At 33.7% G+C, this 22803-nt stretch overlaps 1 protein-coding gene across 5 annotated transcripts in view; it reads right to left on the reverse strand.

Annotated features, from left to right (window-relative positions):
• LOC132547938 (rab-3A-interacting protein-like) overlaps positions 1-22803 on the reverse strand; it is a 38043-nt gene that overhangs the window by 12577 nt on the left and 2663 nt on the right. The window contains exon 1 of one of the 5 annotated variants that reach the window (XM_060211745.1): positions 12070-12140. The exons of 2 other annotated variants lie outside the window; for them this stretch is intronic. In XM_060211745.1, the coding sequence (XP_060067728.1) occupies positions 12070-12137 (68 nt within the window). In that variant the 5' untranslated portion in view covers positions 12138-12140. Of the gene's footprint in view, positions 1-4185; positions 4271-9148; positions 9214-12069; positions 12141-22803 lie in introns of those variants that run through there. 2 more of the 5 variants (XM_060211746.1, XM_060211747.1) reach the window with 2 other exon arrangements.

Below are 22803 nucleotides of genomic sequence, written 5' to 3' on the forward strand. Positions count from 1 at the left end.
CCTTTTTGCCCACAAGCATTAATTTCCACCTGAGAAACATACTGACATTTACCTGGTTATGCATGTTGTCCTAATGACATTCCAACCTTTTAGCAAGTTACACCTACCATAAGTAATTCCTTGCTTCTTCAAATTAACATAATTAATTTTAAATGCACTTGATCGTATAACTACATGTCTTGCCATTTTAATGTAATACTTACATATTGTTTTGCAGTTGTTTTCAAAGCACAAAACTATCTGAGTTTTACTCAAAACAAGGAAATCAAATTCATACAAAGAGTTTAACAGTATCTGTAGTTATTACTGACAATGTCATCAATATCATGATACAGTCACACAGAGGTCTAAATTTACACTTACTGCCTTTCTAGATCCTGTGATTTGAGAAAGCCTATATATATATATATAGCTACTGTCTAATGACAATTGTCACAGGAGTTTATACAACTGTAGGCTGCTTTACAGTGACATCACAGAAAAACTCAGCATGTCATTTTTACATAGATCATATTTCTGTGAACACCTGTTCACAAATTAGCAAAAATATAATCCCCACAAAAACAATGAGCTATAGCGTATTTCAGGCAGAGATTATCAATATAGTTATCGGATCACGAGACATTTACAATGGAGCCACATTATACTATTGATAAGTAAGTCTATTTTATATCCTATCAGCATGTGAGAGCACCATAAACAAGTATTGAACATCCATTGTATGACCAGCTACATGGAAATGATAAAACTCATCAGTCAGAATATACATAGGTATCATTTAACAGAGAAGAAAATGCCAGCTGTTATTAATGATAATGGCCTATATTTTTCTATCTGATAACATAGAGAAAACAAAGTACCTTTATTTGCTAACTCTGGTTTCCATTTCAACCAATCCAATAGATTTAATATCAGAAAATAAAGAACAGATAATTAAGTATTAAAACCACATCTGATTTGTGTTGTGTCCTTGACTTTATAAGACAGTCACTTTATAATGCAAACTTGAACTCCATGCTTCAACCTGAACCACTTACATCACAAATATGACTTGAGGCCATTCATTCTGTTAAAAGAAGGTTGTTCATTATCTTTATTAACTTGACCTGTAACATCATCATTCATCGTAATAGATTTTGTGAGCGACTCCATAACAGTAAAGCTCAATACAAAAGTCTCTATGTCTACATGCATAAAAATTGTTTCACCATGACTATACCTATAAATCTCGTAGGCATATACGGCTAGTTGTTAATGTAATGTGAGAAAGCAGTTTTAACCATGGGTTAAATGACACTACAACACATCCAGCTCAATGCCTGCAGTTACAAAAGAAGATTACTGAGATTACTACTTAATATCACTTTACTGTGCATGACAGCCACAACTAAAAATAACCTATTTTACATAGAAAATCATGTAAGTATATATAACTTACAAAATCGTGTGTTATTATCCCATCTCCTGTATCCTGATGTTGAGTGCAGTACCTAACATCCATGTTATGTAGACTTTAATCCATCCTTAAGTTTATTTTCAGCACAATAGCTTTAATTGCCCTCCTGATATCAGATTGACTTCGCAGAACACTTTGGTGACACGTCATTGTAACAGAGCATAACACTATGAACACCTAAATATCCTTGCCATCATACTGGAGCACTTAAAACTCTTTAAATCATATCTCTCTACAAGCTCTGATTATTGACAAGTGAATGAAAATAGGTTATACATTCACACTTGACACAGCAACAAAACTATACCATTGTATTAGTCCTATTTTAGTTCACAATTTCTTTGGCATATCGTATCATTAATTGTCTAAAACATTCTTTCTTGCTCATTATTGCTGTGAGAGAAAGACTTTGCTAAAAGCAATTAAAAACATATTGCTGACTGGTGCAGTTTTATGAATAGTGCTGGTATTGATTTTAGGGCATCAATAATGACTCTGTATTTCTAACCTTTTATAGCTGTCATACACATCCTGATGTATCATCTTAATAGATAGAACATGATCTAGATGAGGACTTTGAAGAGCCTTTGATAAGTATGTGTCAAACAATTTGATAATGTAACCTTTGAAGCTATTTTGATTTATTCCCTGTAAAATCCTGTCAAGTTGCATGGACAAAAAATCCATTTACATATTACAGAAATTTCGTTTTTTTTTTTTTAAAAAAACAAGAAGAAAGTTTATGACTATATTACGAACAAATGATTTTCTCTGTAACTTCATTTCTAGTATTATTTGGAAACCTCTAAATCATGTTTTCTGTCAACATCACAGTTAAAATGCTAAAATACAGTAAAAGCTATTGCACAGTAAAATGTGATTGATAAAGTTCAGGAATATTTTCACTGTACTACAAAACAGCTTAAGCAGATAATGGTGACTGTCGACTGCACCAAAACTTGTACCTGGTGTGTCACGATGGGTTGGGTTATAGTTAGACAGAGATTTAGCTCATCTATTCTGTATAGGGCGCTATATAGTACTGTATACTGGTAACTAAAGGGTTGTATATGTCCATGATGTACATCTCTAGACAAAAATCAATAAATACTTAGAAGATTTACCCTAGCTCAGGGAGAGCAAAATGTTTCTATCATGTGGTATAAACATTTGCATAAATTGATTGAATGTACCTACAAGCTACATACATCCTGTATCCTATTTGTAGATGAAAGTTCTTATGAAACAACAAGTAACTAGAAACAGTCCGACCTGGAGAAAAATTCTCCTGATCGATTGAACCCTACCAGACCAGAAATAACTTCTCTTGAAAACACATACACATTATATATTAAATACTTGGTGTTCCTCCAAAAAGGTGTTCACAGTACCAAAGTAGTATATGTGCACGTCTTTGAATGCACCGTACCAAATTTAAGAGTGAGGGTACAACATGCATTTTAACTGAAGTACTTCAGGAAGTCTTTATGGTAACAAAACTTTTTATCTCTGTTCTCACTGAAGTTTTTACAAACTGGTGCATGTAGACATATGATGTAGTTTGCCTGTATTATATAAAAATTAGTCAATTAGTTGAAATTTTTGATGAGTAGCAGGATGTTTGGTCAGCATCTGTTTTACTGGCATTGTATAATTAAGTGATAGAATCAGAACACTGATATGTTTATCATATTTCAATAAATTATACCCAGATATTACTAAAAATACTTGGAAATATTGGAGTGTACACACAAAAAGTTTATCCCAGCTGAGTTTGTGCAAGACCATTTTAAGTCTGTTATTAGGCTATCGGTTAACATAACTGATGCAATTAAATAGAGTACTACGAAACTATCATTATATTGGTGGTGATGCCATTTTACCAGTTCTGATAGTTTCAATTTTCACTAAATTATAATCTCATTTTACAAGTCTGAAAACAATTGAAATATAAATAAATGAAAGAAATTACTTTTATAGCATTAAGATGGAGATTTTTCTCTGGCCCAATTACTCTTCATATTGGCCTCTACCACTTGAGCGTCTCTGGTGTTATAGCCATGGAATTCAATGTTGATATCTATCATAAAACTTGACAGCCTAACCATGTAAGCAGACTGAAGCTGCTTCAGATATACAGCTATATAACCTGATTTTATATATCTCTGTACAATATCCATTTACCTAATTAAACACCAGGCAGTGAATCGTCATTTCAAGTCTTTTAAACAAATAAATACGTCTGGTTACCTAATATATGACTTCAGTAGGTATGGACCAGTAATACAATTGTATTTTCAAATTCACTACAACCTTTTCAGCCATTAGATCAACATCTAGTAACACATTGTATCTAAATGTGGTTTTATATGTTTCCATGTATGTACTCATTAAACACACCCACATGAACATCATTCATGACTGGTTCCAATGAATATGTATTTCTGGGGAAAATAAATTTTGTTTTTTCATTGAATTATTTCTCTTGGGAAATCATTACATATGGTTTTTGCTATCAAGTTCTTTTTTTTTTATGTAAATGTTTAATGTTTCTAATTCTGAATATAAATGTGCTGATGTCTACTAATTTGTTCAATATAAAGCTATTAGCTAACAATGAAATGTTTTAGCCATGATCTTATGCTGAATGTCAATTACAGTAGTTCTGGAGTAGCCTCTGATTAATAGTATGTAACTGGTGTATTGTAGCCAGCACTTGTTCAACTTACCCAATCCTGACGCTGACAATAGCTGTCATTCACTTTAAACATTTCATACTTGCATAAATATAACAGTAAAACACATAAACACAAGTATTTCACTGGTCAAGTTCACAGAAGGCCAACGTCCTGATATTACAAGCCTGTGATGTAAACATGACCTCTGCCTGGTCAACGACACATAATTAAACAATGTAACACTGACTAGAATGGTTCACTGTGAGGATTAAGTAAAATATCCCAGGTTACACCTCACCAGTCCACCTTAGGTCTGTAACACTGGCTAACAGCCAGACACCTGATTGTAAAAACAAGGTTATCTTCTATGATGTCTGAAAAACTTGAATTAAACAAGGAAAGTTATCAGATGACCAACATTTTCAAAACTGTTAAAGTTGTAAACTAGAGAGTTATCAAAACATGCTCAAACACAGGAAGTACTGCCACAGAACCACTGACACTGAGACTGAATACAGTAGCAGTTTATATAGGTAGGGTGAAAGAGAAAAATAAACAAAGCTAGCATGAGTGTGAAGAAGAAATAAACACGAACATACCAATATCTCGGTCTCTGGACCAGACAATAACACAATGTGATGCTGTGCTGGAGGGCGTGTTATGATAACAGAGTAGGATACACAGCAATGTTATGGTGGATTCTCTGTCACAGCTACAGTCTCTCTATTCTTTACAACAGACAAGTGCCCCTCTAACAACTTCTGTACATGCACCTATACATTCTATCATGTCTTTTGATATCAATTTAGGAAGAGACATTTAGATAACAGAGCCAACACCTGCCTTTGTGTCTATACCTTCACATGATACTGATCTGATAACCATCATCCTTGTCTTACATTCTGTTAACGTAATGATATGGAAGTACTTTTGATATGATGTATATATACAAAATTACTGATTACGAGCATGTGAATGTATAGTAACCAGGGAGATTTCTATTTTTGTGACACTCTATGTGCATGCAATGAGGAATTAGAAACTTCTAGTCCAGTTGCATCATGATTTAAAAAAAACTTTTTAAGGGTCTCTTTACATTCAATTTACCATTAGACAAACAATTTTAATAACATTTATAACGTTAACAGATTGATTGAAATAATTATAAATTAAGTCAATGTCAAGATATGAAAATGTATCGGTTTTCATATGTTTATATAAATGGTCCAAAATAAGGATTTTAATGACATCAAACATTCTTGCTGAAATTTATCAACACAAACTACTAACACTGGAAAGAAAACTTGATTTCAATGTTATCAACTATCTAGACAAGCTATCACTAAATGAATCATATTGATTAGTCTAATAACTGTAAATTTCTTCCTCACTCACGTTGTGCTATAAATGTTCTCTTCTTTCGTATCTGTTAACTCTACCACTATACCAGTGACTGGTGTACTGCCAGCCCCTATAGTACATTCCTACAGACACCCGCTACACAGCCACATCTGTGACAATAGGTACAAAATGTAAGTATATATACAGTGGCACCCAAACTATGTGGGTATCTACATTCTACAGTCACTTACCTACACTGATAAATGTTGAGTACTTACATGGTACATTCCACTGCACAATACTATCAGTGGTTCACCTGCACAAACTCTTTCTAATATCCACACTCATTCCTAACATCTACATGTATACGTTCTCGAACACCTAATGTCAGTCTCAAACAGTGAAACTGTTACAATCTATTGTAAGAATGCCTTATACATAAATTATTCCATAAATTAAAAGCTAATTAAGCTATCACATTCCTGTATGAATTACATATATGTGGGTCATAGTCTCATAAAGCACTTATTTCAATAAATATAGATATATATTTACATGTATATATGTCTCTCTATTACTTTCATACAGAATATTTCAAGCACAAAAAACATTTCAGGGACAGCACAATAATTGCATTGGATAATGATGTAACATTGTCATTGTAACAGGCCACAGCAGATTAAAGAGCCTTTAACTTGTCTTGCAAGAAGCTGTAGCTGGCCAAGCAGTATGTTACAACAGAATTTTTAAAAGTAAATGAAAATAGTTACATTTATCAAATTTGAGTGCATAGGTAACAAATATGAGCACCTGAGACATGAAAGATGTGACACTATTATTTTGGGTGTATCCTTTCTATCAGATATCAGATTCAAGCACCATGGAAAGACTTTTCTAGGACAATATATAACATTTGTCACACTTTTCAAACTGGCACTAAATAGCAGTTAATTAGTGCTGTTAATAATGTTATTGTCTCCCCTTTCATTGCTTGTTGAATATTACGTCAAAATGTTGTCACTAATACAATAATAATTGTCTGAAGAGAGCCGACAGGCTCGTAAACGTTAGCGAAACAATTATTTTGTCCAGTTGATATTTCCTGCCTACATATTTGGATAATATGCAATGTTTTCTACAAGTCAACCTTTCATATATATAATCTTACATTAATTTTCCAAAAGCCAAGTTGAAGTAAATTCAAGATCATATGCCACAAAATCCTGCAAAACAAGTACTTTCCAAAAAAAAGTCTAAAAATCCTACATTGCATTCACGCACAGTAAAAACTTTTCTTTCACATATTTCGTAATCAAAAGGATCACCAACATCTAGCTTCAAAGGATTCTGTAACGTTTACACACAAAATCAATATTTTCAGCAAACGACTACATAAGTTAGATTTCTGAGAAGCAGCTTTGAAGGATGTTGCCTTGCCTAAGTATGACAATAATAAGTAGAGGATTTGTTATTTATCTATATACATATTACACAGAAATCTCTGCATCATATTTTGTCTGTACTAGCCATAACTAGACAATCTTTACCTGGCTACAAAACCTATTTCAAATCTTGACACTTAATCTTGTATTTATTTAATCAAAATGATGGAAGCTGCACACTATTTGCAGTAGGAATTAGTTTTCTAAATCAACAGCAATGAACATCCGTTTCTACAGTGTAATTTAACCATCACTACATCATAAACATCCCTATATATCCAACAGAGGACAGCTTGTTTGTCCTTTTTAATCGTTATCAATGTCATTTCAATGTGTAGAGAATTCCTGAAATGTCAAAGTACATCTCTAAATGCAGTACTGAATGTAGTTAGTGATATCCTCAGCCTTCAACTTATACACAATCCCACAGTCTGGGTAAAATGGAACAAAACTACTGAAAATGTTACTCCTATGAATTGCAGATTGTGATTGCCTGTAAGCAAATCCAAACAAAAAATGACTACAAGGATATTAATAATTATATTAATAATACAAGGCTATTAAGCACATACATTGAAGACAGAACTATCATAACCATGCATGTTTTGAGTTTTCATGAAAACTCACAATTCTTAGCTCCACACCAATCCTTACAGAACAGCTCTAAGAATCAATAGAATGCAGGCCTTCATTTGTAAAATACAGTGCCGTCGCTCCCAGTATGCCCATTTAAAGTCTTCCCCTTCCTTTAATTTCTTCTCAAGGTCTCACCAATCCCTCCTCCTTGTAAAACGTTTTCTCGTCTCTCCTGTTCTAAATACGTTCTCACCTATTTCATTCCGTTATAAAAATCATACACATATATTCTTTACATTTAAGTCTCACTAATGCCTCATCCTTATAATAGTCAATCCCTTTCTTTCTCTATGTCTTGAGTAAAGTGTTTACTTGTCTTTCTCCACCTCCACATAAAAGACCCTTTCTTTCTGTGATTCCTTCCCTACATTATCTTTTCCATCCCTTTTCTTCACTAATATTTTTCCTATCTTTTTCCCACATTTCACATTCCCTCTCTCCTTAATGCTTTCCCATCCCATCTCCTCATTTAAGATTTTCCATGGATTATATTCTAGAGATATGACTGTAATCTTTTTTCACAACAAGAACTCTTGGTCAGAGGATCATTTATATATATAAAATCATAATTCCTTATTTCAATGTTTCAACATCAAAAGCAAGAGTTCTTGATGAAAGTTCTGTTTCAGTAAGACTTTTTGTTCTGAAGAAGAAGTGATAATGATTTTATTAAGATAGCTGCCACCATGAAAATCACACAGGTTTAGATTTTCTTGAATACCATCTCCTGACCATGCCCTTCTACTAAATAATGAAGGTCCTGTCCTTGTACATGTGTCATTATTCATAAGAAGAAGTAGCATTTATAATAACTGTAAATAGTTTAGAGATGACAGCTGCAATGTTGATACCGGTAGTTGGAAATGTAAGAATTTGTTTTTAGGACCAACCTTTGACCAAATCCTACTCAGAAGTGGAGGTCCTGTCTCTGGTGACATCCACTCAGGAGAAATAAAGATAATAATCAAGTTTCCCAAGACACATATATTAATTGTAGTCTGTGTGAGTAAGGATCATACTACAATCCAAACAGCTCCCATCACTAGTTCTCACCAATCATATCTTCTCCATCACACAATTACCTGGTAAGCTATATTTTCCATAACTGGGTTTTATATCAAAACAAAAATCACACTAGTTCCATTCACGATTATGCAATTGTCCCTTGCAACATGGTCTTATAATCAAATTCAAATATCCAATTCCCATCCATCTCTAAATTCTTTTGGCATCTGAATGATTAAATATACTTTAAAAGAGCAGGATCAATGAAGCTGCTTACAGAGTTTCTTATTCATGTCCTGAGGAACATAGAATACAAACCGTGCTACAACTAAAGGATGTGTCAGTTGTTACAAATCTGTAACTGAGATTAATAAGTTATCATCACTTATCCAATGAAAAGTTGAATTTACACAGGCTTGTAATGAAGATTCACCTCGTACCTAAGCCCAACAAAGGTTCCAAGATACCTCATGTTCTTCAGTACTTGTAGGTACATATACAGCTAAATGATAGATTTCAATGTCAATTTAATATAAATCTTATAGTAGAATTAAAGTGATAGTGACACAGATGTTTAGAAAATACCTTACCGTATATATATTTCAGAATTTTGCATGTAACTCTTCAATCCAGAATGAATTTTGATCATCAACTCAAAAATTCTGAAGCCGCCATTGATGAACTGTGTATGTGACTGCACTGTAGAACTCCAAACATGGAAACTCCCAATCTGCTGTTATACAGGCTCCCTACCCAGAAAAAGTCAGCTACCACGATTGTCCCGATGTTACAACATAAACCATAATTAAGTCAAATACCAAATGTGACGACACTCTTCCCAAATTGTCTATGACACAATACACACAATGAACGGTCATATGAAACACAGAGGTTGAGAGCTTCAGAATTATTGTGATTTCCGTTATGTTAACTCGGGCCTAAAGGATTTCTACATACAGCCAAACTGGGAGGAGAACTTAATAGGGTGATGCAGTATGTAGGCCAAGCACAGCATCCCTCTCTGATATTGATCCTGTCCAATACATCGGTGGCAAACACCAGAAAAATACCACTGGCTAATTCTATGTGCCTGAGTCACTTTCACTCCTATTCCTCGCCCTACTGTCACCAACCGAACCCTTGGGTTGTCTCCCCTTCAATCTCCTTCACATTGATGTCATCCTCCATTGACACAATACTTAGATACCAGTTTCTGTGACATCCTTTTCTATATCAAACATTTAACTTCATAACCTTCACATATTTGGTAGACATTAACAACATTGTATACAGTATCATGTTATCTTTTCTCCAAAGTCTCATCCTTTAGCACATTCCAGCAAATAAGCATTGCACCAGTTTAACAATATCATTTCACTGATGTTTAACCTCACAAATTATTATAATTATCATAATATAACCTCACTTATATACCAAATTGATCATAATATGACCTCACTTATATACTTAACTTACCATAATACAACCTCACTTACATATCAACTTGATCATAATATAACCTCACTTACATACCAAACTTACTATAACATAATGTGGCCTATCTTATGTATCATGTAACTTAATGTGACCTCTCTTATATACCACGAAATATAATGTGATTTCTCTAATATACCTTGTAACATAATGTGACCTCTTTCTGATATCATATGGAGTAAAACTTGTTTATAACAAATTCCAAAGGACCAGAGGGGAGAGTTTGTATTAGCAGTAATTTGTTATAGATTTTGAAGCGGTCAATAGTGCAGGTAATAAAGGCATTAAGACAAGTTTCAAAATGTGTGATTCAAAAAACAGTTACAAAGTCATTCTTCTTTCAATTTTTGCCACGCTATATAAATTACATGAATGGGTGTGAACACACTTGACTTACCTATATACCTACTTTGCATATTAAATCACACATTGTAATGTACCATTTTAGGGCCCCTGCTTTCACTTTCAATGCAGAGCTACAGACAGCGCTTTCACAAATTTGCACAAAGTGCAAGTATTTTCGATGTGTGGACTAAAACCATTCTTTTTATCAATGTATAATTTATTACATGCAAATTTGTTAACATTTGCAAAGTCAGAAATGATAAAGAGCAAAATCTGGGGATTCAAATTTATTTTGTAATAGATGGAAATTTGTATCAACCCTGTTTGTTTTAAGAAGTTTTACTTTATGAATTATTATGTAACCTTGCCTTGATACCATAATGATTCTATTTTTTCAGTCTCTTACCCAATGAAATCCAAACAGAAAAAATCAGTTTGCCATTTGAAAATGTATCACTGGTATTACTCAAGTGAACTTCATTTGAAGTATTCTTCAAAATTACAGTCAGTTATGTTTTTAAGTACAGCACACTGAAAGAAAAAGATATCTTACTACATTCTGTAATCTGTTTGATGTGTGATGACAAATACTGAAAGACAACAGTATTGGTTTTAAGTGCAGTTAACCTCAGGCTAGTCATTGAATATCTTAGATATTTATATACTGAAGCCTCTGGCCAATCACACGTCCAATCCTGTTATCTTATTAAAGTTAGGACACTGTGTAAACATTATAACATCAAGCATTTTGCCTACAGAAACACATATCTATAGGAATGTTTATTGCCCTAGTGACATTTGTGACTCAATAAAAAGAGAGATAGATCATATTTATGTCTTTAAATTCTCAGTATTATAAACACAATATAATCTGTTGTTATCATAATTATGTAAGTATGTTAGTCATTAAAATAATACATGTATCAAAATTTTTAATAAAATTCTGTTTCCATTTGATCAATCGCATTCTACCTTTGGCATATACACAGTGCTGTTATTGCACTACAAAATCTATTTTTTAGTGGAATTCACAATTTACAAGGAAGAAAGGACAAAGAAATTTTGAATTCTTTCAAGCATGACCTACACTGTTTATATACTGGGCATTACACCTTGTATACATATCTTCATTATACAACATATATACCATTAATTAAATGATTTACTATTTAAGTATGATAAAATACTCTTTACAACATAATATGAAAAATAACTGAGATTAAAGACAAAGAAATATGATACTGTCATCTAGGTAAGTTTATTGTCTGAACAGTTTTAGTCGTTGATAAAACGACTTCTTACAGCACCAAACGCTTTATCATATAAATAGTACTGGACATAATGAAGGTACAGGTAAATACCCATGAAATAGAGTGTTTAACAAACAACACTTGATAATAATTGTGAAGACAATATATTTCTGTGATTCATATGAAGATTTTGTGTTTTCCAAAATACTCAGGTTCACGTGGGGGAAACAAAGGTTATGTATATAGGTATGAACTTAGACAAATTTGTTGACAATATACTTTTATAAACTCTGAAATTTCAAATCTCTACATTTCTGGGGCAAGCATGAGAAAATTAACATTACAATAGTTGTTTACAGGCATGGCCTCCTTGTAATGTGTTTACGGGTTCGTTTTCAAAAGGACTAACTGTAAAAATTTACCTGACAGAGAGAATGAAAAGTCCACAAGACTTGTCCTCAACATGGTTGTTGTTGTAAGTGGGAGGCATGGTCAGTGTCCGCATCAGTTTGTGCATCTGAACGTTAAAATTGTTCCCTCTCAATATATACACAACAATGTCCTTCTTCACACAAAGTGTTTTCCCCAATGACTCAAAATAACCCCAGCTGATAGCTGTCCTTGTGTACAGCTGACTTAATGCACTGGTGGGTTTATACTGTGATGTCACGATTTTAAACTTCCTAGACACAAATTAACTTAAACTTCCTCTTTCTATAATGTTGCCTGACAATATAAATAGAAATACAATGGGGATCTCCACAAAATTTCATAAAATCAACGAAGACTTTTTTCTTTATGCGTTCACAATTCAAAATTCACTAAACCTGCTCATGGTTATCTGTTCTTCAGTATAAGGTATACGTAAATTGTAAACATTTACACATCCGATAGCTGTTTTGTTGTGACATGTCAATAACCTGTACGTCCTCCATACATACACTCTAGCCAGTGGATACCAGGCTGCTAGCTATGTGATTATAGAAATGACAGGAACATAGCACTGGTCCTGTTGTATGTCAACTTGTCAGACCAATCACTTAGGTATGTGGGCTATCACACAGTTTTACCTACACCTGTCATATGTTTTATTATTTTACACTGACGACCACAAACTAATCATACCAATGAGGTCACAACAAGCTTGTCAAATTTTCTGGCATGTGGCAATTGAGCACAATTGATTTTTGTTATTTCAACTAGTCAATGGAATACCATGAAGATGGACTTGACCAAAATTACAACTTTTCATATTTCTTAGATGCAATTATACCAGTTACATTATAACTGAGTCAGGCTGACCTTCAAGTCAATTTTGTATACCTGTAATACTGAAGAGTTCCTGTTAAGAAAAGTACAGAAACTTAAAACTGATGAAATTTGAAACCATTACTACAGTATTAACCATGGAGAACCAATACTTTTCTAAGGGTGTGGTGCGTTTGTTTACCTATACAAATCCGATAGGAATTCCCAACAGTTTTCTTCAAAGCTTAAAATTCTGTCATTTTTGTTTCAAAGCCATGTATTTTCCACAATTTTTCAAACTTAGTTCACTCAAGCACATCCTATGCTAACTGGAAACCCTCATGATTTTATATTTGGATCACAATCATAGAAAAAATTCAAATATTCACTGTACTTGCAGTCACAGATGTGCAGACCTAACTGAACTCGTCATATAATCAATGTAATTAGATATAAGCCACACCTTGTACAGCTAAACAAAGTAAAGGAAGATTCCCATAGGTAAAACCCTGCTGAAATCTCATAATTCTTTCATATAGGTATTACACAGTGTGAACTGTTACTGTAACAAAGTTATACAAGAAATGAAATACAAATTGTACAATGTTCAGATGTTGATACTAATAGAAGTGTGGAACACAAGTTGTGGGCGTTTAACTTGACCCCACTCAAACTTTAACCTCCACTTACAGTAATTATACTTATACTTGTAAGTAGACTTCTCCCACAAACTGATGAAGGTTAGGGGACATCCATAAGAGCTGTTATGAATTTTATATATGGTATATATATGGTAGAGGGAGTGCAGGGCAGTCAAATGACCAAGATCTTTATGTAACACTATTACCATGGAGTCATGATTAAGTACAATGCAATTCTTTGAAAGACAACATCATATCTCAGCCACTTAGCACTTACAAATTATTCAATGACGAACCATTGATGACTAAAAGTATACTTACCGCAACATTCCATTTGAAAACGAAATAAAACTTTTCAGAAATACGAAGACATACATCTTTATTGTGTTGGATTAGGTGTGATTACAAACACTTCCTGAATTGGTGAATAAAGCACATGATGTATGACAAATCTCCATCTTTACATAACTCTCTGCTCATTATGTGTATATTAGGAAGGCTTACATTCTGATATATCATAAGTTTAATCCTATTTACGAGTACTTAAAGGATTTCTCAACAATAAACTCATATGCAGAAACATAACAATTATCTCTGTATCAGGGTGAATATTCATTTGTTATTCTTAAAACTACCTACACAAATCTGACAATTAATACTCCTATATTTGTAGTTGACAAGACTCAACTTTTGATTTCTTTCAAACTCCTAACACTTTCTTGTAAGATTTTAATAGATAGTAATCCTGCAATGCAATATATGGCAGCAATACAGTTTTTTCATTTAACTCTCTCAGAATTCTCAACTGATATATTAACACAACTGTACAATACAATTTCAACAATTGCAAAATATTCATTTGATTTAACTTTTGTATACATACCATATGTTAGTGCATCTATGCTCTTCACAACAAAAACAAATTCAGTGAATTCCGTAAAAATGGACTCTTCCTATGCATTCTAGCTCAATATGTGACAGTGAATTGATTACATCATCAAATGCAGCATGTTCTCAAGGAACTTGTCATCTGATGTCCATTTCTCATGGGCAAAGAGCTCTCACAATGCAATTTTTGCCAGTGCTTCTCTAAGTCTTTCATTAAGGTCTTAAATTTGGCACATTAAAATTTAATACTTGGAAATTGTAAATCTTGTGACAATTTTTTGTATTAACCAATTAATTAAAGGCTATAAGCCTATGTTTAGATACTCTGTAGCCGTCTTCTCCCACAGCAGGCCTTCCACATTACTATGAACCACATGTATACAATCATTAACATAGAAACAACCCACAAAGAAATCAAGTCACTAAGAGATGATCAATATTTAGGAGGTAACATGTAATGTACATGAGTAACACTCAGGGCCCCTCCCCATTTACATCTCCATTTTCAGGGTTTCAAGCTGGGATATAATTTCAAAAATAAAAGACTGCACTACTACCTATTTGGTACCAATTCACAAGTGTATATGAAGTGTAGTTATTAGTTAATTGCATATCATTGATACATGATATAATTAATGAGTTAAATCACATCTTACATATATACACACTCTAGCATGTATTAGACAAACTGGCCCAGCAGAATGATAAGGTAGTGTTACACTTTCATAGTAACTGATATTTACATAGATAGGCCAGGGCCACAAATCACCAAAGTAAAACGGCCTGAGGCACAGGGTTTAAATATGTAGTAAAACTATGTAGATGCAGAACAATCTAATGTTGCATAAGTAAGAATTATACAAAAACTGCAGTCAGGTCAAAGCACTTAGCATATAAGAGCTAAGACAACTGAACTTACCGCATAGTCAGGTATTGGCATTCAGCCTCTAAGGGCTTAGACAACTGTACCAACTGCAAAGTCAGGTCTTAGCATTTTGCGTCTAAGAGCTTAAACAACTATACCAACTGCACAGTCAGGCATCAGCATTCAGCTCTAAGAGCTTAGACAACTGTACCAACTGCACTGTCAGGTCTCAGCATTTTGCGTCTTGGAGCTTAAACAACTGTACCAACTGCACAGTCGGGTCTCAGCATTCGGCATCTAAGAGCTTAAACAACTGTACCAACTGCACAGTCAGGCCTCAGCATTCAGCGTCTAAGAGCTGTAACAACTGCACTGTTAGGCCTCAGCATTCTGTGTCTAAGAGCTTAGACAACTGTACCAACTGCACTGTCAGGTCTCAGCATTCTGTGTCTAAGAGCTTAAACAACTGTAACAACTGCACAGTCAGGTCTCAGCATTCAGCGTCTAAGAGCTTAGACAACTGTACCAACTGCACTGTTAGGTCTCAGCATTCAGTGTCTAAGAGCTTAGACAACTTAACCAACTGCACAGTCAGGTCTCAGCATTCTGCGTCTAAGAGCTTAGACAACTTAACCAACTGCATAGTCAGGTCTCAGCATTCTGTGTCTAAGAGCTTAGACAACTTTACCAACTGCACAGTCAGGTCTCAGCATTCTGTGTCTAAGAACTTAAACAACTGTACCAACTGTACAGTCAGGTCTCAGCAATCTGCGTCTAAGAGCTTAAACAACTGTACCAACTGCACAGTCAGGTCTCAGCATTCAGCGTCTAAGAGCATAGACAACTGTACGAACTGCCCAGTAAGGTCTAAGTATTTAGAAATACATAGACATGGGTCAAGGTCAATGACACTTTCCATTTACAACAGAAATGGAGTACCTTAAATGCTAATCACACTACATCTTGTATGGAGGAATGAATGATTTATACATTGAAATATATAGTATACATATATGTTTCATCCTTTGGCATTTGTCACAATTGTGAGACTTTACAAAAATCTTTGACAGAGAGATGGCAATTACAGACACATATTGCTTAAAATGTCTTAAGTCAGGTGTTGATGGTTGAGCAAATTACTTCTACTTTATCTTCAGATGTGTTCAGTACAGTAATCACCAACTTTATGAATAGATTTTCTTCCTGTTTCAGATGTCAAAAAAATCTGTTTTAAAGGAATAAAAAACACTTGTTGAGAAACTTTGTTTCTGGACGATTTCCATGTAATAGATTTCTTTACAAGGTGGACCACTGCCTTTAAATGTTACTGATATTATGTGAGTATTTAAATCAGAACTTTGATGGCCACTTAAAAAACCTATGATAACTTGGATTAATTATGAAATGATTTAACAAATACTGTTAAAGATAAATTGATCAGATGTAAGTAAACAAGGTTATACACCATTTACAGAGACACTATAACCTAATGACAAATTTATCCATAAAAACTGTTAAAGCTTGGTGACATCTTTATTACAGTTAACCATCCCCAGGTCATATTTTAGGTTAGACCTCGGGGGTCAGTGAAGCATGTCTGATGACCATGTCCTTGCATTGGTGAGGCAGAACATTATTGACGTCAATACATAAATTCTGTATTATAATGGTCAACTCAGGTGTAACCTAGGGCACACCTTCTAATGACCAATGACTGTGTCCAGATAACTTACAATGTTAGTCTGCTGTCGACAGGGTACATATGTACAAATCAAATGACTGATAACTATGGTGAGGTATTGCAGTGACTGTATCTGTGGGTGGATGAAGTAATAGGGAAGTATGATAATGAAGGACTGATAATGCAGATCTAGGATACTACACCTTGTCTATAGGAACAACTCTACTGCACATCTACCAGACGAATCTGTCTATAGGAACAACTCTACTGTACATCTACCAGACGAATCTGTCTATAGGAACAACTCTACTGGACATCTGTCTATAGGAACAACTCTACTGCAATCTGTCTATAGGAACAACTCTACTGTACATCTACCAGACAAATCTGTGTATAGGAACAACTCTACTGTACATCTACCAGACAAATCTGTCTATAGGAACAACTCTACTGTACATCTACCAGACAAATCTGTCTATAGGAACAACTCTACTGCACATCTACCAGACAAATCTGTCAAACTCTCTGTCTGAACAACTCTACTGTACATCTACCAGACAAATCTGTCTATAGGAACAACTCTACTGTACATCTACCAGACAAATCTGTCTATAGGAACAACTCTACTGTACATCTACCAGACAAATCTGTCTATAGGAACAACTCTACTGTACATCTACCAGACAAATCTGTCTATAGGAACAACTCTACTGCACATCTACCAGACAAATCTGTCTATAGGAACAACTCTACTGTACATATACCAGACAAATCTGTCTATAGGAACAACTCTACTGTACATCTACCAGACAAATCTGTCTATAGGAACAACTCTACTGTACATCTACCAGACAAATCTGTCTATAGGAACAACTCTACTGTACATCTACCAGACAAATCTGTCTATAGGAACAACTCTACTGTACATCTACCAGACAAATCTGTGTATAGGAACAACTCTACTGTACATCTACCAGACAAATCTGTCTATAGGAACAACTCTACTGCACATATACCAGACAAATCTGTCTATAGGAACAACTCTACTGTACATCTACCAGACAAATCTGTCTATAGGAACAACTCTACTGTACATCTACCAGACAAATCTGTCTATAGGAACAACTCTACTGTACATCTACCAGACAAATCTGTCTAAAGGAACAACTCTACTGTACATCTACCAGACAAATCTGTCTATAGGAACAACTCTACTGTACATCTACCAGACAAATCTGTCTATAGGAACAACTCTACTGTACATCTACCAGACAAATCTGTCTATAGGAACAACTCTACTGTACATCTACCGGACAAATCTGTCTATAGGAACAACTCTACTGTACATATACCAGACAAATCTGTCTATAGGAACAACTCTACTGTACATCTACCGGACAAATCTGTAATGATGTGATAAATCTATCCATATGTTTAGTTCATTTAAAACTTTCACTGTAATCAGACAATTTTTTCTTAACTTTTCATAACCAGTCCATAGATATACAATACATACAAACATATATTTGCCAATTATTATAGTGAGTTTTAATCCCATTTATGATCAGGTGTTCTAATGTTATTATGTACAAATCTTCATTTGTGTTTTTTCTTGAACAGAGTATTTCCTTGTGATGTATTTATGAGGTATAATATGAGAGGATACAACCAGCCTTGATTTCTTAGTTCATTACTCTAGGATATACATTATCCTAACCATCAGTCATTGTCAACGGACTTTGTCAACATATATGTAAAAAGAATTCACTTCTACAAACACAAACAATTTCCTTATTGATGACAGGGGACTCCAAAAACTAACCATAAATAATGCACAGTGAATGATGAATTACGGACTTTGTCGAATCAGTAAGTTCTGACAACAAAAACATTAGATACCAATGCCCATAAAAATCAAGATTCTCTTTCAAACAAAAACTTTGTTCCTTCAATAACTACACAGTTCTGAAAGCTATTTCACATGTAAAATAATGAATTTGAAATCAACCATGTGTTCTGTGAAATAGATTTTTTTTTTGTAATTCTTGTCACGGAACACAAATAAGAGTGACATGACTTACATTATAAAGGTTTATCCAGTGGTTTGTCTACATCTAGTCTATATTTAGCACACCTATAGTTAAGATAAGTAACTATATATATTCCTGTCTGAGTCCGTATTATTTACTTTTATGATTATTATAATTATCATTACTATTTACACTACACATACAATAATTCTAAAGGGTTATTAATTTTCTGTACATCAAGTAATGTCTCACCTCAACATCTATAAATTGAGAAAATTATCATATTAAAATTACAAATTTGATCAAATATGTATCTTGCTTATGATTAAGATTAGATGATTTGTTTCTTTCCTTTAAGTACAGAGATAACTTTCCCTTATATAACAGTTATCTCCCTGGAAAAACACATTGTACTATTGATTGGGGTTAAATGATCTTCTTTGTACAAGTTTTAAGCATTTGTATATAGTTCCCTTATAAAGATGTTTATTTAAAATGTATGTAAAATATCAATACTTTAATCTCTTATAGATTTTCACAGGTTACAGAGAGACCAACACCACACCATCACCAACACATACATATACATACAGTACTGTCAGATAAACATTTTAAGTACATATATCTTTTTTCCTGAATCTGCTATTTATTGACTAATCTAAGGCAGTAAACCAAGAGATCTGGTTATTCATATATCAAAACACAGTAAAAACTTACTCCCGAGACTATGTACAATACATACAAAGTACATATGTAGCTGCCTAGAAATAAAATTCTGTAATCTTCTTATATCAGAGATCAGAAATTATACCAATAGTTTAAACAATTTTATAAGCATGTAAAGGGATGTACAGGAAGTCTTCAAACTCTAATTATTTATGACATAGGAATATCTATCCTGTAAATATATATCAACACCAACTAAACAAGACCTACATTGAGTGCAATATATCATAGGATCTTTATGTCTGTATCAACATAAACAAAATGGGGGTTTTTCCCACTTGTTTAGGACAGACATTTTTGCTATATTTTCAGAAGTAAATTAGTGAGTTGGGAAAGAACTTTTAAGGAATATATTGGAAATTCTGGAAAATCATCTTAAATATGAAATAATTTCAATTCAGAATGAGGCCAATTATCAGCCAAATAAACTTCAAACAAACTTCTGAAATAGCAACAACAATAGAAGAAACTAAAAGACAGTACCGGATAAAACAAAAGCAGAAGCCGGTAAAACAGGAAACCATGTACCAGTATCGTTACAACATCAATATAGTGACCATATCAACAAAGAAATAAAACTAAAGAGATGAAGTATCGAAAACACCAAAAAAGTTCTATAAAAAGTCAAACAAAAATATATAACCAACACACCAACTTGTGTCTAATAGCTAGGGTACTCTTGAACACCAGGACATGCAGGATACATTTTCATTTTTTCTTTATATAAAGTAATATCTAATGTTTCACATCAATATCTCTTTAGAAGTTATATTTAATCATAAAAATGTTTCACAACATTCAAATATCATGAATTTTGACATCAACATGGTGATACAAATAATAGTTTCAAAGAATGAAACAGTGTCTTGCATGTACAAATGTACCACAACTATTTTCATAACAACTGGTATGTGTCCATGTGTACTGAAATAAGGCATCAGAAATAAAACCACAGACTATCTACAGGTAGTGGTGAGAGTCATGGATAAGATACTTGCTCTGGATCCATCATAGCCAGGGCAGTTAGGAGACCGCCCACCTGTACCCCAATGGAGAGACTGCTTCCAAACACAGCACTGTCACTGATGCTGGGCACCAGGGATCTGGGAAACAATTTCAAAAGGTGTAAAAAGGTTGAACAAGGGCTATCAAATACAGGTGGTATTGTGGATTCTTTCTAAAGCATACAGAAACCCAAGGTCTTGCTTCAATAAAAATAGGAGCTAAAGTCTTACCCAAGAAATAGCTAAGCCAGACCCACTGAAATGGAGATCACACAAACATCACTGATTTTAATCTTTAAGACTGTATCAGCATGGTGTTAAATCAATACTTTATGGAACATGAAAAAGAACAACAAATATATTGTTAGCAATCCAATAGGTAAAACACATTTTTTTAAATTGTATCAATTATTGCCTTATAGCTATATATGTCTCAAATATCATCTAGTTCTAAGTGTGTAACTTGAGGGTTTCAACTACAAGGAACAGCAACCTCGCAGCTGAAGACTTCATCATGAAGCATCCATATAAATGAAACTTTGAGCTCAATGCAATCTCTGACAGTAATAACCTTATATATATGTTCCTTGTAAACCTAGTGATATCTAGGAAATGATATTATTAAAGACATCTTTCCATCACCCTTAAGAATGTATTACAGTATAACCTGCCTGAAGTAATTTGAATCCTGTCTAATGTCTATTCTAAAAACTAGCATGGTTCTGCTACTCCTAATTTAATTTGTTCCCTGGTGGTTAGCAGTGGTTCCATGTAGCGTAGGATCCCTCACATTAGCAAGAAGAACATCATTGTAAATATCACATCATACTCACTGGTATTTAGAAAACAAAATAATAGTCACAGACCACAGTTTTCTCAAATTTTGTTGTATTAAAGACTCTAAATTAAAGTAGAAAGCTTATTTGAAACATTAAATTTTTTTGCTTTGTATGATCAAGTTTTATGTAATATTCATATTTTGAATGCTAAAATCTACCCATCCCCTTCTACACCTTGCACCTTTTAACACCAGTCAAGTATTTTGATCTCGGTGACATCCAGTTTAGACAGATAACAATCATTTTAGATCACAAAATGTGTTGTCTCCTACACACACACATATACATATCTCAGAAATTCAGATTGTATTGCAGGGATCTTGAACTATTGACAGATCAGAGCTTCAGAAGACAGGTATGTGTATGATAAAATATACGAGATACTCATTATCATCAAACAAAGAAATATATGGTCCTTTAACAGTGACCTACATACCAACATGTACCAAGTAAGGAGCTGGTAAAATCTAGACATCAATGATTGTGTATCAATGGTAAGTGGTCTGTATACAGAGTGATGGCACCGACTATCACCAAGATAATTCATGTAGCTGACTTTTAATTAATGTACACATCAAGATCTAGTGTAACAAGACGTTTAAAGCCTACATAAACCTGATTTGTATCCTATGTCTACAAAAACAGTTTTCTGGGTTTTAAATTCATGGACTGTTAGTAAAAGTAAATCAGATGGTGTATACTTGTAACTTTCAAAACATTTATTTCAAATAAATCCTATATAAACCTGCTGTAATAAAAACATACAAAGAGTGTTTAAAAGAAAAACAACACTTATTTCCTTTCATAATGGCCCTGGCTTTAAAGTCTGTATCCATTGCATAAAAAGGAAATCAAATTTCACGAACATTTGCCTAAATTCAAACACACTGGTTACAATCTTAATATGTGCTAGTTTATACAGGAGTGAACAGTGAAATATAATTTATTTCATACGTGTCATTTCTTTAAACTTCTCTGGTACTGCTTCAGAATAATGTGTTCCCATGTAAAAAATGCTGACCCATACGCGTATTTTAACCATTTGACAGTTGTAGGTACAAAACATAATATAAGCAATAAATGATTTTAATAAAAGATAAAAACATCAATGTTTCGATATGACCAAATTGATTTGCAATCATCATTCCATATAATACATAATGTACCTTGTACAAATCATGTGGGAAGGATGATAATCATTTCAACAACAAGGTGAGCAGCTCCCAAAGCTTTT

This window comes from Ylistrum balloti, unplaced genomic scaffold (assembly GCF_031769215.1).
Source record: "Ylistrum balloti isolate Yb309-2 unplaced genomic scaffold, AGI_CSIRO_Ybal_v1 Utg369990, whole genome shotgun sequence".
Classification (NCBI taxonomy): Eukaryota; Metazoa; Mollusca; class Bivalvia; order Pectinida; family Pectinidae; genus Ylistrum; species Ylistrum balloti.